Source organism: Papaver somniferum, unplaced genomic scaffold (genome assembly GCF_003573695.1).
Source record: "Papaver somniferum cultivar HN1 unplaced genomic scaffold, ASM357369v1 unplaced-scaffold_15, whole genome shotgun sequence".
Taxonomy (NCBI): Eukaryota; Viridiplantae; Streptophyta; class Magnoliopsida; order Ranunculales; family Papaveraceae; genus Papaver; species Papaver somniferum.
The window spans coordinates 3,837,715-3,859,877 of NW_020624376.1; the positions used below are offsets into that span (position 1 = coordinate 3,837,715).

The 22,163-nt window shown below is 40.3% G+C and overlaps 2 protein-coding genes across 2 annotated transcripts; both read right to left on the minus strand.

Annotated features, from left to right (window-relative positions):
• Positions 1–6,668: 6,668 nt before the first annotated feature.
• On the minus strand, positions 6,669–8,313 carry LOC113335709. Its single transcript, XM_026581726.1, has 2 exons — positions 7,412–8,313; positions 6,669–7,314 (listed from the first exon to the last, which is right to left on the minus strand). The coding sequence occupies exons 1-2, from the start codon at positions 8,311–8,313 to the stop codon at positions 6,669–6,671; spliced, it is 1,548 nt and encodes a 515-aa protein (XP_026437511.1).
• A 10,721-nt stretch (positions 8,314–19,034) lies between these two features.
• On the minus strand, positions 19,035–20,144 carry LOC113335710. The gene is made up of 2 exons (XM_026581727.1): positions 19,421–20,144; positions 19,035–19,321 (listed from the first exon to the last, which is right to left on the minus strand). Exons 1-2 carry the CDS (start codon positions 20,142–20,144, stop codon positions 19,035–19,037), a joined length of 1,011 nt encoding a protein of 336 aa, XP_026437512.1.
• Positions 20,145–22,163: the final 2,019 nt, after the last annotated feature.

Below are 22,163 nucleotides of genomic sequence, written 5' to 3' on the forward strand. Positions count from 1 at the left end.
TGAAATGCTTCCAATTTTATTTGTGAATGGAATTAATTGTTACTAATAGTCTTTCAGAACTCTGGCCTCAGCACAATTTCTCATCAATCCATATGAGAGTTAGTGTTTACGCCTGGTAATTGAACCTGTCAACAAACACTTCTTATTATAAAAGTTGGGACCGAAATTACACCGAAATTTGAAAACAGAATCTCCCCGAGACAACGTTGTACCATTGTCTCGCTCGGGACCGAGATAAACCGGAATCCGAAATTAACTACCTTGATCCCAACAAGCTGCGGCGGTTGGCGTGGTTTTGTTTTGTTATGTATTTCAGTATTTCTTAGTCTTCGATATGTTATGAACAAACTCCACATTTCTTGTTATTTATCTCCATTTGCAAAATCCTACAAACATTAATTTTGTTCTCCAAATGCAGAAAGACTTGTCGGAAATTGCAAAAACGTATGAGATTTTATTGATAAAATAAATAAAAAGGAAGACATATAGTCTAATGTTTTGTAATTGCATATTTTCTGACTATTACATCCAAGTGAAATTAAAGACTAAAAACTACTAAAACATACAAGATTGTAAAGAGCATGAAATGTAAAGATTGACACAAGCATATAACGTGGTTCGGCCATGAAGACCTACGTCCACGGGAAAGAAGATGTTTTCTTATTTATTATGAGGTCTTACCCTTGAAAGTGTTACAAATCTCTTCTAGATTTCTCACTTTCTCTCTATCTAAATCTCTATCAGGAATTCTCTATAGAAAGACCATCTAGGATTACATAAGTTGTCCATCTCCTTGTACATGGACTGGTATTTATACACAAAATAAACTCGTGGTGGCTTGATCGTCCGAGTTTGGTGAGCTGTCCTCCGTCGTCCTGGTTTCCTCGGACTGGTTCTATATTGTCCCTCGTGTATCTCACTCTTCTTTGGATCGTGTTGTCCTTCTGTGGAGAACCTCGTGCCCTATCGCCTCGGGGTCGTTAGTATAGATCTTCCGAGCCTTCCGTCACGATGTAAAACTACCCATGTCTTGTTCTTATCCTTCATTAAATGCGGCCTTGCTTTTTAGACTTGACCGTCTGAGCAGATTAGACCTTTCCTTACACGCGTCATTCATGTGACGCTTGTGCAGTTGCCTCGACTGAGACAAACTCTCATTTTTAGAGGATGATTCGATGCTCCTATCTTATCATCCTATCATGTATTCATCCTTGAGATGTTGACACGTGGCCGTCGGGTATTTTACCCACACATTTTGCTCATTTTCTTTGCAACTTGCCGAGGGCATGATGGGAAGAAAACTATAAAACCGTCCCACTTTTCTCGCCACGTGTATATTTGTTGGATATTTCTAAGATTCCTGTCGGTTTTCTTAGGTTCTCCGGGGGTAAGATATCTTTCCTTTTGTACTCTTCCTCCAGGATTCTTATCGTCTAGTTTGTCGTGCCTTTGACCTTCTTGGGTTCAAAGAAACCGGTTGGATTTTCAAGGATTTCCCCCTCTATTTAAGAAGGGTTCTTTTGTGATGTGGGTATGAGCTTCGTTTTGCTCCCTTCTTTCCTTCAGGTCGTTTTTATAGAAGGCTCCCCTGTATGTGGGACCTTTTCCTCCTCATCCCTCGTGGTGGCGAGGTGTTTGTTCATGTTTTCTTCATCATGATGGTATGTCCTCTCATTTATGTGTTACTTCGGGTTTTCTTGCTCCTGATTCTAGATCATCACCAACGTCTTCTCGGAAAGACCTATCTTTTCGCATACCGTCTTTAGCCTCATCTGTTCGTCTAGTGACTGAACTTCCTGTTATGGGATTTCGTATTTATCACTGTTTTTCCTTTTACCCGCAAGCTTGGAAACACTTTATGTATTGTGTTTCTTCTTACGATTGGCCTTGGGAACACTTTATGTTGTGCGTGTGTTTGCACGTTTTGGCTTAGAAACATTTGCTGCTGGAGGTGCTGGGGTATAAAATACTGTTTTTGTTTTCAAACGTATATATATATACCTTGCCCCTGTTTTATGCCGCAGCATCCGAGGCTAGTCGCGTAAGCGGAGAGATGGTGAGTTGGTTGAGCAAAGTACTCTGGTGGTTTGCTCCTGTCCGAGGTATGTGTGTAGAGAGGGGGTCGTTTGTGTTCCAACTCATGGCTTTTGTTTCAGACGAGGAACTGATGGGTGAAGGGCCCGTTGCTCCAGCGAGGTGTGGGTGCGATGCTCCTGTCCGAAAGCTTCTTCTATATCATTGTGTTTCTTTACTGCACATAATTTTTTGTTTGATTACTTTGTTTGAACGCATGGCTCCGAGGACTGGTCGTATGTAATACTAATCCAATCATGGATGCCAAAGCCAGGGATTGATCAGTTCCTGGATTTGGATAAGGCATCGCTTATAATACTGGATTTTTATACATAAGGTCTTTTCCTTCTCGCTTGACTGGCTTTGTCATTATATATTATTATTATTATTTTTGCTAGTGTCCCGTTTCTGGGCTGCACCTCCCTCTTGTGGTTTGGAGGGTGATACCTCGGTCGAGTGATACTTGCCCCGCCCAGAGGCAAGTACCCTGAATCTGGATATCTCTTGTTATAGAGGACATCATCCGATTTCGTGATCGTGATGGCATTACCTTAGGTCTGTGTCCGTGTCGGGTAGCTTAGGTAAATTACCTGCATCATTCTAGAAAGAATGAAAGGTGTGGCTAGCACCGTGCCATAGTGATTTATGGGCTTTCGTGGAATGCAGGGATGAGTAAAATAGTGCACACAAAACAAAAAAAGGTGAAAACAAAGTAACAAAAAACAAAAAGAAATAAAACAATAAAATCAAAGAAAAAGAAAGAAGGAAAAATTAACACAAAAGGAGCAATTTTATTATCTTCAAAATAGAGTTTGATAAACTCTTGGTACATTCTAGTAAGGTTCTATGACCTGTGTACAAGTAGGGATCGTGCCCCATTCTAGGACTTTTGAGTGGTCTTCTTAAGCATTGTAAGCTTTTAGGTATTTGATGTTCCATGGGCGTTCAAGTTCTTCGCCATCAGATTTGAGCAATATGTATGCTCCATCTCCCGCCTTAGCTAGGACTGTTAGTGGGCCTTTCTATATGGGTGCAAATTTGCCTGACTCGCGTTGGTAGGGTGGAATCTCGCGCCAAACTTTATCGCCTCGGCGGAATTGTCTCTGATGAACACGTTTGTTGTATTTCCGAGCCAATATTCTGTGATAATTTTCTATTGTTTGGAGAGCAATTTCTATGTTTTGTTCCAGATCGTCCAATTTGGAGAGTATCATGTCCGAGGTCAGGTTTTTCTCCCATGCCTCGGTCTTTGTTGTGGGGATCATTGCTTATGTTGGTATGACCACCTTTGTGCCATATGTGAGGGCGAAGGGAGACATCCCTGTTGCTTCGCTCCTGGTGGTTCGATAAGCTCACAAGACATTGTGCAATTTTTCACACCAACTAGCTCCGTATCCGTCAAGTTTCTTCTTGAGCATGTCGACGATGGTTTTGTTTGTTTCCTCCGCCTGGCCATTGCTTTCAGGGTAGATGGGTGTAGATTTATTTTTCTGATCTTGAAACAATTTAAGAGAAGATCAATGTTTTTCCCATGGAGTTGGGCCTCATTGTCGGATACAATGGCGGATGGGATACCGAAGCGGCATATGATATGCTCGAAGAGGAATTTAAAGACATCATGGTCTCTGATGTGTCTTAGAGTCGAGGCTTTCACCCATTTAGTAAAGTAGTATGTGGCCACAATTAAATATATTTTCTTTGTCCGGTACCGGCTCTCAGGGGTCCAAAAATTTTATTTCCCCACTTGGCGAATGGCCAAGGGCTTAGAACAGACTCTAAATCCATTAAAGGTGCATGTCTTCTCTTGCCAAATTTTTGGCATTCGATGCAAGTTTTTGCCATTTGCTTTGAGTCCTCGTTCATGCGAGGCTAAAAATATCCCTGTAGTCTCACTTTGTAAGCGAGGTATCGTCCTCCACTATGGTTTCCTGCGTAACCGTAGTGTATTTCTTTCAATATGCTTTGACCCTCTGCGAATGAGAGACATCTGAGGAAAGGTCCTAGGTAGGATTGTTTGTATAGAAAACCATCTCGGAGTTGATAATTCCCAGACCTTGATATTATCTTGTGCGCAATTAGCTGGTAGCTTGGGAGATGCCCATTGGCTAAGTGTTTTATGATTGGTGTCCTCCAGTCATCCTCGGGTAGGATTTCCTCCTGAGCTATACCGAGTCTACAACGAGGATGTCCATGTTTCCCTCAATGGGAATGGATGGGAGTAGGACTCTCTCGATCATGACGTTAGTAGCCTCGAGATCTATCGTCATGGAAGCTATGAATGCTAAGGCATCGGCGTACCTGTTGTTGATTCTGTTTAGGTGGCGGAATGTGATGTTTGGTATCTGTTCAATGTAATGCTTGGAGAGTTGGAGATATCGTTGCAAACATGGATCCGAAGCCTGATACGTTCCATCTATCTGCCGGACCACGAGTTGCGAGTCACTTGTGAGTCGTACGTCAGTGATTCCTAGAGAAATTATAACTCGGAGAGCGAGTATAACTGCCTCGTACTCGATTATATTATTAGTGGTGGTGAATTCAAGCCTCAGGCTGTAGACGATTCGTCGACCGGTCGGGGTTGTAAACACCATTCCGATTCCAGACCCTTACGAGTTGCATGACCCATCGAAGAAGACCTCCCATCGGTTTGGGTCTTCGGAGCGAAGCAATTCGGGTGGGTCCTCTCATTCGTCTGCCATTCCCGGGATTTTCTCGATCTCATCGGTGTCGTCTAGCGGGAAATCTGCTAGGAAATCTGCCACCACTTGGGTCTTAATTGTCGTCTGGACTTGGTATTTAACGCTAAATTACTTGATTTGGGATCCCCATTTAGAGATCCTGCCTGCTCTGTCAGCATGGTCGAGTACAAACTCTATGGGGGATTTCGTGATGACTGTCACGGTGTGTGCGTGAAAATAAGTGGACAACTTTTGCGTAGACCAGAGATAACACTACCTTGTCGATCTTGGAATAGTTTTTCTCAGCTGACGTCAGAGTTTTGCTGATGAAGTAAATTGGTTGCTCTACTTGTTTGTCTATGCGAGTGAGCAATGCACTGATCGAAGTATTGGTCGCCGACAGGTAGATATAGACGTTTTCACCTGGGTCGGGCTTTTGGAGAATTGGAAAGGTTGCCAAATGTTCCTTGATTTTTTGAAAGGCTTCTTCACAATCATTTGTCCATGAGAATTTTTCACCTTTTTTTAAGGTATTAAAGAAGTCTAGCAATGAATCTATCCAAGGCTGCCAGCCGACCATTTAGTCTTTGTACATCTTTGACCATTGCTGTGGAGGGAATTTCTAGTATGGCTCGCACTTTCTCGGGGTCAACCTCGATTCCTCGTTTGGTGACCAAGTAGTCCAAGAATTTCCCTGAGGTTACTCCGAAGGCGCATTTTGCGGGATTGATTTTCATGTTAAATTTCCTCATTTGTGCGAAGATCTCCTTAAAATCGTTTGCATGATCTTGTGGGATTTTACTCTTAACAAGCATATCGTCTACATTTACCTCTAGGGTTTTATGTATCCAGCCGTCAAACATTTTTTCCACCATTCTCTGGTAAGTAGCCCCTGCGTTTTTTAACCCAAATGACATTTTGGTATAGAAGTATAGACCCCGAGGAGTGAAGAAGGCGGTGTGCTCTTGATCTTCCTCGGCGAGGGGGATCTGGTTATAGCCAGAATATCCGTCCATGAGAGATAGAAATCCGTATCCTGAGGTTGCTTCTACGAGTTGATCTATGTTAGGGAGTGGGAAGTTGTCCTTTGGACAGGCTTTGTTAAGATCATTAAAGTCGATATATATTTTTACTCCCCCATTCTTCTTTGGTACAATTACCATGTTGGATACTGTGCTTCCCGTATTACCCCTGATACCTCCATTTTCTTTAGCTCCTTTTGGATGGCTTCATGGTTTTCTGGTGCCACCTTTCGCATTTTTTGCCGCATGATCTTATGCTTCGGATCGATTTTCAGGTGATGACAGCATACTTCTGGGTCTATTCTTGGCATATCTTACATACGCCATGCAAAGACATCGGAATATTCCCTTAGAACTTGTATTAGTTTCTCTTCTTCTTCCTCGCTGAGGAGTGTCCCTATTTTTATCATGCCCGGGTTTTCGAGTGTTCTGATGTTTACCTCCTTGGTTGGCTCCGAGGCCGAGAAATTTGATTTGAGTTCTCCTATATAGGAGAGGTTTTGTATGGGTCCCATGGGTGAGTCCGATGGGAGGTACTTATCCATTACAGGTTCGTTGTTTTATCGTCTTGCCCCGTTTGTTCTATTTATATAAGCATTGATTTCAGCCTTATTTTTGGCATTCTTAGCTCGCTTCTTTTTTGCTCTGGCAGAGTTTACTTTGCTCTCGTCGTTCTGAACTTCGGTTTTGTAGCAGTGTTTTTCTTCACCGGAGTCTCCAATGATTTCTGCCACTCCATCATGCGTAGGAAATCTTAGCCTTTGATGGTAAGTCGAGGCCACTCCTTTGATCCCGTCGACCCAGGATCGCCCGACAATGGCTGTGTAGGGTGATAGTACATCTATCACACAAAATGTGGTTAGGGTGAGGATTTTTCCCACCTGGATTTCTAACGTTACCTCGCCCTTGGGCGGGTTGATGACCCGTTGAAGCCAAATATGTTATAAGCAGAGGGTATGAGACACTCGTCCCTGAGACCCATTTGTTTGAATGTTTCATAGAACAAAATTTCGACAGAACTGCCTCCGTCGATCAAGATTCTGGGCAGTGCCCATGGTAGCGCTTTGGGCTTTCCTTCCTCGCCCTCGTGCTCGGGGAGTGCAATGGCCATCGTGACCACCAGTGGATCGTTATGGTTTCGTCCTCCATCAGGTGCCTCCGAGGCTGAAAAGCTAATGGGTAATTTCATCAATTCCTCCATTGGAGGTTCTCTGGCTACACTGAAAACTTCATCACCTTTGAAGTTTCGTTTGTGAATTCGCCCTGTAATATTTCCTTCTCGTAAGGGAGTGGTTATCGTCGAGTGTGATATAGTATTGCAACCTAAATATTGTGCCTCGCTGGGGATCTCCACACCATGTATGGGTGACCCGGCGGTAGGAGGAATTGTTGGTTGTGCGATGCATTCTTGGAGCTTCCACTCGTTGATCATATCTTGCAGTACCTTCTTTAAGTCCCTACACGAGTCTGTTGTGTGGCTGTGGAACTGGTGGAACTCGCAGAAGTCATTTCTATTTTCAGTTCGCGCTGGTTGCTGACCTCTGTTCCATGGGTAAGTGATTTCGTTTTTTCCGTCGATCGTTTTAAGGATCTCGGATATGGGGGTTATTTAGCTTCGTGTAGACTGGGTCTACGAACTTTCCTTTCTTTTGTTGGGCCTGGTCTCTCCCTTTCGATCCTCTAGTCTGATGTTTGTCGAACTGTGTTGATCCGCTGTTGGATCGCCCCGCTCCTTGGGCTGGCACCTGAGGGTTCTGTGGCTCTACCACATTTGCTCCTCTACTTGATCCTTTTGCCATCTTGTCATAAGTTCCATCTTGGAGTTCCTCCAAGGCCACATAATCCTCTTGGATTTGTCTTAGCTTACCCAAGTTCTTTGGCATGGTTTCATACATGCGGACAAAGAGAGGGTATGTCTTTCTAAGACTATTCTTAAAGCCCAAGATCGCATAGTCCTCAGGGACCTTTCCAATCTCAGAACATAATTTCCTCCATCGTGTCACCAGGGAGTGAAGTGACTCATTTGGTCCTCGTGACATCTGGAATAGTGCATCAAATTCTGGTCGGATTCGGCTATTATGAATGTATGTTTCTAAAACCAGCTCAGATAGGTGGTCGAACGAATTAACTGAGCGCTTAGGCAAGTTGTTGAACCACATTAGGGTTTCATCCCTCAGACTGGCAGGGAAAAATTTACACAATACCACATCATAATGATCCCATTGGGTCAGTGTCATACAATAAGTTCTAAGATGCTCAATTGCATCTCCCGTTCCGGTGAACGGGGATGTGAACGTCGGTAGGGAACATTTCCTTGTAAATGGAAACCTTAATAGGTTTTCAGATAAGGGGGATTGTCCTGCTTCTTGCATGACTACCGCCAGCTTCTTGCTCTCCTGCTTCCCTGTGGCTTCTCTGTACATCACTTCAAGCCGGTTGAGTCGGGCTTGGAGTTGGTCATCATTTCGTCTTGTGTCGGCCTTCTTTCTTCTTCCCAGAGATCTCTCGGGCGACAAAGATGGTTCATGGTGGCGATGCATTGATCGCCCTGAGCCATTGTCCGATTGTTCAGTGTCTGATACAATCTTAGAACGAGTTGACCTCGAGTTCTGCCCTCGCTTTGGGTTTATGGATGCGAGGTTCTCGGTCTCGTGGTTGATTTTAACTTCGTCGATTCGATTCTTTTCTCATCTATGTTTGGGGTCGACGTCTGGCGACCCTTCGGATGGACTATCCTCGTGATCGAGTACACCTTTGCTTCCCTTGGGAAAGCGGTCCGCTGTTTCCTCGTTAGAGGTGTCAGGGATGTTAATTCGTTCGTCATCTTGTAGATTTTCAAAGGGGTTTTCCTCCTCTGGGATCTCTTCAATAGTAGTGAGTGGCACCTTCTTTTTTGTTTTTCGTTTCATCCTGCGGTTTCTCCGCTCAAGCCTTATGTTACGCCTTTCAAGTCTCTCCATTCTCTCATCATGAGCTTCTTGGGCTTTCAGGATGGTTGTGATGGCAGCATTGGCATCGCCGAGGTCTGAAGGGTTGTTCTTCTTGACCTTTTGGTTCGTCGCTTGCCTTGGCAAGCGGTTCAACCCTCCTGGTTTTGTTAGATGAATATCATCACGCCTCTCGAAGGGGTTTCCCTCGCCTTCGGATCTAGAATTATCAGTTATTCCTTCCTGATACTGGTCATCGGGTTGTCCCTCGCCTGGGACTTCACCATTCATCAGAGCCTCGCCTGGCTCCATATCGTCGAGTCCTTCTAGTTAGGCTCCACCATTTTCACATTGGCTCATGTGAGCAGATCGTCGCGTCACCATTACCTTCCCTGCAATATATGCAATGATACTTAATTTGTCTTTTCTTTAGAAAAGTGGGACCCTAAATTTGCAGGTCATGTGAAATTACTAAGCCATAGTTCAGACCGGACAGTTTAGTACAAGAAGACTTTGCAGTAAGTTTTGGAGACATGTGAAATGTCAAAACATTCCCTTTTAGCATGGGGTATTGATGATGGAAAAAAGGTGTTTCTTTAGTTCCCTTTTTTCGAGGAAATACCTCTTCCAACACGCCATACCTTTATATGGAAGAAACCAAATTATGACGATTGAGTACATCTTCCCATTCTAGGAAATATATCCCATCATCTTTTATCTTTTGATTTCGAACAAACTTTGAGTTTGATGATTGATTATGTACTCATTAATCCTTCCCCTTGACTTAGATTTAGGTTCTTAAGAAGGAGATCTTGGATTTTGTTGAGTTTGATGAGGAGCATCATGAAAAATTTGCCCTTTCAACTCTCATAAGGTGATATCTTCCTTATGTAGTTTACTGACTAGTATCTCTTCCCAGCTATTTCATGGAGGAGATCGTTTGAGCACCGAAGTGTTTGAAACTTCATATTTACTCTGATCTACAACTCTCCTGAGCTACTTGAGGAAGGCATAAAAATCTTAGAAATGACAATAAACCTTGAAGAAGATTAGTGAAAAAACGTAGATCTGTTGATCTTGAGGTTCTTCTAGACTTCTCAGATCATGAAGATCATGTTTGAGTCCGAGTTTTACTCATTCATCTCAATAGAAATCTACTTTGTAGTGTGAAAAACACCTCTCTCATGGAGATTATGAAAACAATATAGAAATGTTATTAGGGAGGTAGATTAGATCTTCACACCTCCCTGTTTCTAGCGCCAAAATGTAGTTGCATATTTTCTGACTACTACACTCATGTGAAATTAAAGACTAAAAACTACTAAAACATACAAGATTCAATATGAACAAGATTTAAAGAGCATGAAATGTAAATATTGACACAAGCATATAACGTGGTTCGGCCATGAAGACCTACGTCCATGGGAAAGAAGATGTTTTCTTATTGATTATGAGGTCTTACCCTTGAAAGTGTTACAAATCTCTTCTAGATTTCTCAGTTTCTCTCTATCTAAATATCTCTTAGGAATTCTCTGTAGAAAGACAATCTAGGATTACATAAATTGTCCATCTCCTTGTACATGGACTGGTATTTATACACAAAATAAACTTGTGGTGGCTTGATCGTCCGAGTTTGGTGAGCTGTCCTCCATCGTCCTGGTTTCCTCGGACTGGTTCTATACTGTCCCTCGTGTATCTCACTCTTCTTTGGATCGTGTTGTCCTTCTGTGGAGAACCTCGTTCTCTATCGCCTCGGGGTCGTTAGTATAGATCGTCCGAGCCTTCCGTCACGATGTAGAACTACCCATGTCTTGTTCTTATCCTTCATTAAATGCGGCCTTTCTTTTTAGACTTGACCGTCTGAGCATATTAGACCTTTCCTTACACGCGTCATTCATGTGACGCTTGTGTAGTTGCCTCGACTGAGACAAAATCTCCTTTTTAGAGGATGATTCGATGCTCCTATGTTATCATCCTATCATGTATTCATCCCTGGAGATATTGACACGTGGCCGTCGGGTATTTTACCCACACACGTTTTGCAAGAGCTAATGATGGTTGTATCACTTTTAGAGGAATGAACTTTCGTAATGTTATACCTAAGACATATCTATGGTTTCAGCCGTGAAACCACTTTCAAGTGCCCAATCAAAAAAGTGAAGCAAAGATCCGAGCATCATGTGAAGAACTTGACGAGCCATGACGAGCCATTGGGAGGCCTGAATAGATATATTTGTCATTCTTTTTTTTTGTAATTTTGAAATCAAAATGATTTTGTAGTATTACGAAACCTGAAATTATATTCTGATGTTCTACCTAAGATTGTCACATGGATAGATAACCAAATCCAATTCGGCTTGTTGTGGTTCTATTGTGTTTCGCATATTTCATGGATTGATGTTGGTTTTTTATGTTTAGTATCTCAGTTTTAGTCATGGCTAGGCTCTGGATCAATTGTCACCAGGATAATGCATGTACGCGGCTTAATAATCCTCTTTCGTAAAGCTCTCAATGAAAAAATTCTATTTCAAAATAACTTCAAGGTGCTTTTTGCACAAGTAGATGACAAAAAAAGTACGAAAATGCTAAATAAAACCGAAGGATAAATCCCGATTTACCTTTTTAATGTCACTGAATTGTGGGACCTCCTACCATAAAAAAAATGTTCTCTAGTGGATGGCAGATCCCAGAATTCCGTGAGACTTGGGAAATAAGTCAGGATTTATCATCTCCCGAAACTGAAAACGAAACCGTATTAAATGCTTTAAAAGAACCTACAAAATGCAACTTCAACTTTGTCGGTCAAAATCATCAGTCATACGGTGCTTCTTCCTTCCCTGCTAACTTTATGGAAGATTTTCCACAGGCTGTAAGAATCTACTGGGCTACATAGTGGTTCTCGCCATCATGTAACATGAATAGTGATTAAAACTGTATAAATCATATCTTTTTGAGTGTATAAATGACAAGGGCTTGATCACACTAACATGGTGTTAGTTCCAAAGTTTAAAAACCCCACTATCCATTCTGATTTTAGACCCCTAGCCTTTACCAACATTATTTACAAAGTCATCACAAAAATTCTAGCTCAGAGAATAAAAGGGCATCTAGACAAATTAGTTGATAAAGGACAGTCTGCCTTCATACCTGGGAGACAGATCATAGATAATATAGTGGAAGCTAAAGAGATGTTCCGTTCCATTCCATGTCAAATTCCAAATCTACATTAGGAGCCTTTGCTTTAAAAATAGATATCAGTAAGGCATACGACAGGATAAGCTGGAAATTCTTAAGCCATTGTCTCAGAATTTTTGGAATTGTAGGCCATACTCACGATTTGATCATGTATTGCATTAGCACTGCTAGCTTTTCAATTGTTGTAAATGGTCAGGCCGAAGGTCATTTCAAAAGTGAAATGGGTCTCAGGCAAGGTTGCCCTTTATCGCCATATCTATTCATACTTTGCTCTCAAGGACTTTCCTAGATGATGAGAAAAAAATGGAGGAAACTGCATTCTACAATGGCTATAGAACGTGCAGGAAAGCCCCAGATGTATCTCATCTCATGTTCGCTGATGATTTACTTCTATTTGGTACTCTGGACAACAGAACGATTCAGACTCTGCTTCATATATTACACATCTACGCTGCGTGGTCGGGTCAGAGTGTAAACATGGAGAAATCAGTTGTTTACTCGTCCATTTGAACCATGTTTTAAAAATATTTGGACAATTGACCCAATTTCCGTTCTACGTTGTGTGCCACTAGAGGCTCCCCATTTAACAAGAAGATCAGCAACCGCGTTACCCTCCCTGCAAATATCCTCCCTGCAAATATGCAAGAATCTAAAATGAATGGAAGATACCAAAATCTAAACTGAATGAAAAGGTTATAAAAGGACCCTTAGGTGGATTTCCTTGAGGTGGATTGTTTAACTTACAATAATCGGAAAATGGGTCATTTGTCCAAATATCTTTAAAACATGGTTCAAATAGCAAGGATGAAACTGGATTCATCCTGACTTAAACTTAAAAAATAGTAAGGATGAAACTGGATGCATCCTGATGTAAATTAAAAATAAGAAAAAATATTTGAAAATGGGTAGGATAAAACTGTTTACATCCTGGCTATTTTTACATTCTTGCCCATTTAAACAATATCAAGATCTAAATATCCTTTTCACTCAGGAGTTGTTGATTATGGTCTTTTTAACCAATTTTGTGTACAATAATCTGGTTATGGAAATTGCCGCTTCACCATAATCTCTTGTCTGCCACTTTTTCTCTCTTTATTACACTGAGTAGTTAAAAGTAAAAACCCCTGGCTTATAAGAGTATAATAAATTAACTAACAGTTAATAGTATAGAAATAGCTCCATTCTGGACTATAGATTGACCAATTGGTAGGTTGTATGATAATAGACATTTTTTTTCCTTTTATCTTTATGATATTGTCATATGTGGTGGAACCACGTTTATGACTTATAAATCCGATTGAGTTTACGGAACATCAGTCTAAAGGAAACTATAGCTAGAAACAATGGATAATCAGTATTCATACGACAACAATGCTACAAACATAGATGAAGAAACTAGTCCTCTGGTTAGTCCATTCTCTTAGAGCCTAAACAGTTCAATCTTATCGTTAGTCATTTTCGCTGTTCTTGAACTAGATACACCCATTACTGAATTTGAATGTTTGGAAATATGTAATAAGGATTTTGCAACAGTGAATGTTCGTTTTTCTTCAATCATAGAGAGAAGCAAAAAAAAAGTGTTGTAAGATGGAAAAAGTTGTCACACAAGTCGAAGATCATTTGATTGTCCCGACATTCCCTTCAGGTTTAGCGAGTGTAGTTGCAGGATTTCCTACAACCACATCCTCAATGAAATCTCAATAACAATTCAAGTGATCATCTTAAAATTCATGTATTCATCCATAAAATCTTCAATATGGTTACAAAAGTTATGAGAAACTTTAACTTGGAGAACAAACAATCTTTCTCTCTCCTAATTTCCAAGTCTAAGCTCTCTAAAAACTCTCTACCTTTACATGGTCGCTCGGTCTCTTATACATGGATTTTTCATAGTGGGTGACAGCTAATAAAGCCCTTATTTTCAGATCTGGCGTATGTCGTTAACGCACGCTTACTTTGACTCTTCTCGCACGTACTCTACAATATCGCACGATCATCACACTTTTCTCGTGATTCTTCTGACGTCACCTGATGCGTCATCCTTGATATACTGCACGCGAGAAGCTTTGCTTGTTCATCGAACCATTACTTCGCACACATAATAGATGTGCGGTATTTAGTATCTACATTTTGCCTCTTCTCATGTCGTTTCTTTGGAAAGGGTGCGATATGAGAAACTCCAATTTCCGCACTCGTTCATCTTTTCGTTTTCTTTTCAGCTGACATATTCCCCTTATTTAAGCGTGAGAACTTACACGTGTCTTTTCAGCTACTTTTCAACTGACACGCCCTTTATAACCGCTTTTTCTTATCCGTTCATTCTCAATAATCGCATTAATGGGTGAATATCTCGGGAATCGAGAGTAAATATCTTATTTACTCTCCTTCTTCTTCATACTTCTTTTTACTCTCGGTTTTTCCTTTATTTTCTGCAACTATTTCCTTCTGCTGCTATTCCTATGATTTCATTGTTCTTACTTTTTATCTTCTTTTTTCGCATTTCCTCTGTTATTTAATTTCTCAAATCTCAACCATCTTGATCTTGATTTTCTTGATCATCTCTGATTATCTTTTCCTTATTCCTCATTCCCATACTAAAACATGCCTGAAGTTGGTTGGAAGAACAAACGGGCATTTGACAGATTGAAGAACGAGTTTGGTGCACGGGGTTTCTTGTTATCTGCCCCTGCTGGATCAAATCCTTTATCTAAACTTAGACCTAAATGGTTTTCTCTTGAGGAATGGAGTGAACAAAAGATCATCATTTCAGTGGGACAACTTCTTGTTGGTCTTCCTATTCCCCTTTATGATCCCAGAACTCCCTTGTTTTATGAGATTCTTTCACATGCGAGTTTTTCGCGTGGCATATTTCAACTTAGCGGTGATAGTATTAGAATAGATCTTGAATATGCTCGTCGCGCAGCAGGTTTAAAATCTCAATGTCCAGTGGAGAAGCGAAATCCTGATCATCGAGATGAGGAAATTCATCCTGCTGATTATACCCTAGAATATTTTTCAAGAACTACGAAGTTACCATCATGAAAAGTAGCGCCTCTAAATGGGATGTTCGCTTGTCAAGAAAAGATGGTATTACTGAAGAGAAAAGAATCATGCGAGATGTCGATTGGCATGATACTATAAATAATACCGCTCGTTGGTCGAACGACACGCGATGGTTAGATTATCCAATCATCTTGGTGGCTCCATACATAACTGGTAGGGATGAACATGGATTAACTCTTCCCCTTCCTGAGGGACTTCCTGCTTATAATCCTTGGGTATTCAGATGGCCCGAAGAAGATAAAGTGGTGTGCTATCTTTACTTATCTTTATTTCCTTCTTTTTTTCTTTTATCTTCTACCACTCTTACCTAATTTCCTCATTTCAGATGGCTGATCAAGCAAAAAAGGAAAAAAAATCGTCTCGAGCGACACCTTCGCACAATAATGAAGTAAGAAATACAATTTGTTTTATTTTAACAATATTGTTTCCTCTGTTTCTTATCTTTCATTATTCGCGCTGGGGGAGATTGTTAAAGAGGTCTGTGGCTCTGGTGAAACTGTAAGTGTGAAAGGAAAAGGTGCAATTCGCAGTTTGAAGACTTCTTATAAACCTTCTTCCAAGAATCCTTCTAAGAAGCGGAAAGCACCTTCCTCTTCTTCTTCAAGTTCTCAGTCCGACAATGATAATGATAGTATTTTTGGTGAAGATCCCTCTATTAAATCTGCAATGAAGTAAATATCTGGTGTTTTCTCTGACTCCATGACAGCAGTTGGAGATGATTCGTTGGCTAACACCTAGAAGACTCTTGCGAAGATAATAAATGCTCCTACTTTGGATGATGATTCTCTTCGCGGAGCTGCCTCAGCTTTGAGCCCCAGTTTTCAATATTCGCTTGCTTCTATGGTAATTTCTTATACCTTCGCACTTTCCTTAAAGTTTCATCATGCGAAAGTTTCTCACATTTATTTAGTAACCTCGCAAGTAGCTCGCTCATCATATGTTGTCTCTTAAGACAATGAAAGGAGGCTCCGCAGGCTTGTAGCTAAAAATAATGAACTTAAGTCCCAAGCTTCCATTCATGAGAATGACGCTGTTGTTATTCGCAAGAGAAATCATCAACTTGAATCTGATGTCTCTTCTTGTACAAACAAGATATCCGATATTCATAGAAGGAATGATCATTAAGTTGGTGTGTAATATTTTACCTCTTTTGCCAATCTATTTATTTATGCCTTTTTTTCCTGTTGTAATTATCCATTCCTACAGAGATTTACAGCTTTATTGATGGGGCGACTTGTTTATTTCACTCTTTCCCTCATCCTGTTGATGGTGATATTCTTCTAGAGTATCTTAATGCTTCTCTAACTAGCTTTGCTGATAACAAGTTGAATACCCTTTCCTTGGAGGAGATTAAGGCGAAGACCAATATCTTAATGTTCACCATAGAAGTGCCTTGTCTAATAGTAATGATTTTAGACGTCGCTTTTTAGAATTTAAAGAGAGAAATAAAACTTTGCAAGACAGGATTATCAGTGTTATAGCTGAGAAGGATCAAGTTGCTCTCAACGGTGCGAAAGCTTTAAAGAAATTCCAAGAGACTGTTCTTGAAGTTCAAATGGAATGAGATCGAGCTTTAAGTGAGAGGGACGCGCTTGTTGAACGAGGAAACATGATTCGTTCTAGACTTCTCATAGAAAGCGATGTCGAATTTGACTGGGATGCTAGAGTCTTAGATAATGCTAGGAATGACTTAGCTGTGAATGTTAGCCTTAAGTCAGATCATTCCTCTTTGATTAAAGATATTATTTCCAATAAAGAAGGTTTTTCATTATGCCTTTCCATTTGTTATTTCTTGAGCAATTTTGTTTAAATGATATTAACCTTCTTACTTTCCTTTGCAGTGATTGAGAAAGAACTTCACATTCAAATTCAGGAGATGGAATCAAAGATTGTCGCTGATAAAGGTCTGGAGGTGAAGCTTATCGCACGTGATTCTAAATATCGCAGGTTAAATAAACAATTTGCAACCACCGTTTCAAATAATAGCAAGGATGTTATTCGCGTTCGTGATGCAGCAATTAGGAAGATCTGTGCTGAAAATGGCATTCCTCTTTCAAAGTATAAATTTACTGACATCCCTCCTAATGAAGATACTTCTGATATCTATGATAATGAAAGAGAAGATGAAGAATATGAAGAAGATAATGAATCTGAATCTGATGGTTCTGGGACTGATGAGATTGACGAAGGTAGCGCAAGCAATAAGTAGCTTCTTTGCTCTTGAATATCTTTTCTATTTTGTCATACTTGCAAATTTTTTACCAATTCTTCGTTCATCGAGTATTAACTTCTGAGAACTGCTTCTTTAATGTAATCTTTTTCAATATTTGGTACTCCTTTATTTTATATTCTCCTTGTTATATACCTGTAAAAAACTTTATTTTCCAGCAAATGAGATCAACTTGGGATAACATCTTTTTAAATGTGCATGGTGACGGCCATGACAAATAACTTATGCGTAAATCTATCATGTGGAGGCGAATAATACCCTTCTAAATGTTTTCACTCCCATATTTCCCTCTGTTATTCGACGACGGATGATTGAATGAAGCTAATATGTAAGATTATTATAAATGTACATATTCTTCTTGTGTTATAGTATATCTTGCTATTGCTAATATAATTTCTTCATCAGTGTACCTTTTCGTCCTCTTACAAATTTACCTTTGCTTTTTGCCTCAGCTATGTTCTTTGCATTCCCATGCGAAATTCTCTTGTGAGAAATTCTATATGTCCTATAACCATGCGACTATATTCACAAGTTATATTCATCCTGCAAAAAAATAATTATTAGCTTCTATATTATTTTTCTCATGAGGTCTTATTTAGCCTTCCTAGTTAAAGGTCTTATTTTGCCTAGTATATGATATTGTTTCTGCACGACGAAATCGCAGGACGCCCTTACTCTTTCGCGTAGTGTCCCATTGATCTCGCCTTATCATCTTCTTGTATTACTGCCTCTTCAGGGTTTATTGTTGCGCAAATATGACAAGTCTTAATGCTCCCGTGAGTAAAAAGTCTCATAATATTTGCGTCTTTTGATACAATTCAACTCCCTAATGGAGGGTGTCGTCTTTATATTAACCTGATTGCCCCTTCAAGGAGGCGTACCCCTACCGGGTTAGGGTGGGATCATCCTATCCAGTAATGCAACAATCAGTTGTTTTCGCAGCCTCTTATCCCTCCACAGATATGGCTTATGGTTACAAGACCGCACCCTAAGTGGGGTTTCTTCAGACCGAGTGCATCATAGTCAAGACTTGTCAAGAGCGTCCAGGTACGATCCATACGCCCCAGGCACCCTTGAATCAACCGTGTACCTCGGCGCCTTGATCGAGTTTCTGCACTCCTTAGGAGAGACCTTGTCACCTTAATATTTCGATATAGGCGCCTCTCCTGGATGGGCTTTTATTTCACCCAAAATCTCCATGACTCAAGCTCCAGGGTCGGTGTAGCTTTCACTTGATTCATGCTAACTAGCATCCGAATTATGACGCGTGTTAGGTCTTATTGTTGCCTCTTTCTTTATGCGAACTATGGTGCACGCCACAATCAGATAGCTAGGATCCCTAGTTGGAGTCTTTATCTCTGATGCCTTCTGTGAAGGTCTTTATTTCTGATGCCTTAATTGGATTCTTATTTTTACCTTTTTCTCATATAATATCATTATAATGAAAAATATATTTTTCAATTGCATTCATATTCTTGATTAATACAATTCTGACATCATCTTTCTTTTTTTATTCTCTTGACTAATAACTTGAGATAACTAGTTTGATTCTTTCACCTTCAATGCTTCTTTAAGTTCGCATATAGTATTTATTGGATATACTGATTCGCATTTTCGCATGGACCATATTTTTTCAGGTACACTCGATTCCATAATTCATCAGATGGATTCCCCTTCTCATCTATCAGCTCATACATCCCATTGTTAACAATTCTTTTGATCTTATAAGGGCCTTCCCACATGTTTTCCACATTTCCTTTACCAGTTCTTTGATATTAAGTTTCTGCCTCAACACTAGATCGCCTTCTTGGAATTCACGTCTTCGCTCTTGTACAGTTGTTATCGCTTATGCAGCATTAAGTGTTATCTCATTCTCTTTGTTTACAACATCTACCATCAACCTTTCAGCTCGCTGACATTCTTTAATCTGCTGTTTCCAGTTTCTTCGCTTGCTGGAGCGCTCTTCACATTTGTCAATGTCAATCTCATGGCATGCTGTTCCTTCATTTGGATCTCCTCTTATTATTCCTGCACCTTGAGGAAGAGGAAACTTGATGCATCGGTGGAAAGTTGAAGCCACCCCTAGAATACCATGCAACCACGGTCTTCCAATCAAAGTATTGTGAGGTGATTCTACATCAACAACACAGAATACTATTTCAGATGATATGTTTTTTAAAGGAATACGCATTATTATCTCTCCCTTCGGTTAATTAGTTGAGCCATTAAAACCGTATATCTTATAAGTAGAGGGAATAAGCTCTTCATCTCGACCACCCATAGTTTTGTATGCATGGTAAAATAAGATGTCCACCGAACTACCAGGATATATTAGTATTTTGTTAATATCCCATGTATACGCGTCTTCCTCTTCATCTTCATCAGTTTTTGCTGTTGGGTTGATTTCCAACTTTACCACTAAAGGACTTTCGTGCGGTTCTCCACCTCTAGGTACTTCTTCTGTGTTAAAGGAAATAAGTTGCTTCTTCCAGTCTTTTAAGGGAGATACTTTCGCAAGATTCAATATCTCTCTTCCATCACTATCCCTCGTGTAAACTCTGCTCAAGATATTATCATGAAAGTCTTCTATGTTCTTAAACGAATATATTGTCGAATTACAATATAGATTCTTCGCCTTCGCACCCACCTCTATCAAATATGTATTTCTTCCTGTCTCTGAGCCTTGTGTGCGACCTTCTGGAGGTGGTGGTGGTAGATTCTGATGTTGATGTACCAGAAAGTGATCCAACTTTCCTTGATCTATCATTCGCAGTATGACTTTCTTTATGTCCCTACAATTATTTGTTGTATGACCATGGAAGCGATGATAAGCACAAAATTCTCTATTTCTCCTCCCTGGTGGTGGCTCATTTCCCGCATTTGGTGGTGCTGGTATTTCTTCCATAAAAGTTATAGTTTCCCATATTTTTTCTATTGTAGCATTTAGATACGGCATCTTTATAGGCTCCCAAACTACTTTATTGCCTCTTTGACCCTGATTAAAATACTGCTTTTGGCCCCCATATCCTTCTGGATGGTTATCAAATCTTTGAATTTTATTATTTCCTCCACGATTATTGAATTGTTTTTCTCTTTCCCACTCTTCTTGATCTCGACTACCCGTTGCAACCATTTTTTGTTGATCTTCATTTATCGCCTTTTCGTATCTTCCTTGAGATGTGCTTGCGATTGTGTTCGTTATTTTAGGAAGTAGACTCGCACTCCCAGCTTTTGTGCTTGTATTTCCCATAGGATAAGATTCAATTTCTCTCTGCTTTTGCTCAAGAGAGATGTATTCTTCTTGATACTCGCGTAACTCTGTCATTGATATGGTTTCTTTAATTCTGAAAATTTGTGTGTATAGCAAATATTTTGCGAAGAGTGCATCATCCACTCGTCCATCCATTTCTCATTTCCGCTAACTCTCTTAAAATTTGTTCATTCACCACCTGGTCTTGTTGCATTGGACTTTTCAGTCTTGCTTGCATTACTCTATTGGCATGCCTATTTTGACGTATAGCCTCCTGCATCTCTCTTTCTTCTTCAGCATTTCTTCCGCGTCTCCGTCTTTCTCTTTCATCCTCTTCTACTTGATCGTGTCGATCCCTTAGCATCTCTCTTTCTTGCAACCTATCTCTTCTCTGTTCTTCCTCACCTTCCACAATCTGATTTGGTAGTATGCGGTTAAACTCGCGTCTTCTCAATCGATTGTCATGGTTGTTTTCGCGCACAACATCCTGCAATACTTGTTTTTCAATTTCTTGTCTTCTTCTCCTACGCCTTTCTCGCTCATCCTGTGCGTGATTCTGTATAGCCACATTCCTTTAAACCTCAGCTTCGTGTTCGCGTTGGTCTCTTAACATTTGTCTACTTGTAGTATCATTCTTCCTTGTTCTGGATCATTCTGTTCACCTTGATATCGCTCGCCTTGTTGATTTTCACCATGCAGCACGTACCGATCATCTATTGGGGGTTGGTCTATGCGATATTCATTGCGTCGATATTGTAAATCATCATCTTCTCGAATATTTTCTGCAATATTATCCAAAGGTGGTTCTAGTATGAGATCTCTTCGATTAGATTGACTACGTCGTGATGTACTCCTGCTTGACCTTGACCTTGAGCGATTCGTACTTCTCGATCTCTGCTCCTGTAATCTTATATTCTGTTCTCTTAACTCATTATTCTGACGCATCAAATTCACACGCTATTCGTCCTCTCGCCTTCTTCCCGCAACCAACCTCTGTCGAAGTTCTTCGATTGTCATATCTTCATCAGTTCCTTCTATGAGTCCTCCCTCTCCAATCCTTCGTTCATCCTCTTCTGTTAAATATGTTTGCGAAGTATGAACACTCACTCTATCATAGTCAATAGCGTTATCTTGTATAGGCGCTCGTTGAACCGGAGGACGAACTTGATTTTATTGAGGTTCAAGCTCTCGTTGAAGCGGATGATGGACTTGTTGTTCTTGATTATTTCTTTCACCCATCCTGGATGACTCTGCAATTTCACTCCTTCTTCTTCCATCGATTCTCCTGCTCCTTCTAATCGTTACCGCCTGTCCTTCTGCATAATTTTGTCTTACCATTTTTGTTTTCTTGTTTTCAATTAAAAGAAGAACTTCTCTGTAAAGAACTAAAAATTTGAACAATGAAGATGAAATTTCTAATACTATCCTTCTGAACTTTTAGGTTTAAACTTCTAAACTTTCACCACCACGGTATATCACTCCAAGCTGATTTCTAGCGCCAAAATGTAGTTGCAGGATTTCCTACAACCACACCCTCAATGAAATCTCAATAACAATTCAAGTGATCATCTTAAAATTCATGTATTCATTCATAAAATCTTCAATATGGTTACAAAAGTTATGAGAAACTTTAACTTGGAGAACAAACAATCTTTCTCTATCCTAATTTCCAAGTCTAAGCTCTCTATAAAATCTCTACCTTTACATGGTCGCTCGGTCCCTTAT

What these genes read in the sequence shown, in the direction of transcription:
- LOC113335710 (XM_026581727.1), bottom strand. Translation starts at nt 20,144, where the DNA reads ATGCCGTATCTAAATGCTACAATAGAAAAAATATGGGAAACTATAACT. An exon ending in CTCTACTTATAAGATATACG is followed by an intron (nt 19,322 to 19,420) that starts GTTTTAATGGCT and finishes TTGTTGATGTAG; the next exon opens with AATCACCTCACAATACTTTG.
- LOC113335709 (XM_026581726.1), bottom strand. Translation starts at nt 8,313, where the DNA reads ATGCATCGCCACCATGAACCATCTTTGTCGCCCGAGAGATCTCTGGGA. An exon ending in GCCCAACAAAAGAAAGGAAA is followed by an intron (nt 7,315 to 7,411) that starts GTTCGTAGACCC and finishes CCCATGGAACAG; the next exon opens with AGGTCAGCAACCAGCGCGAA.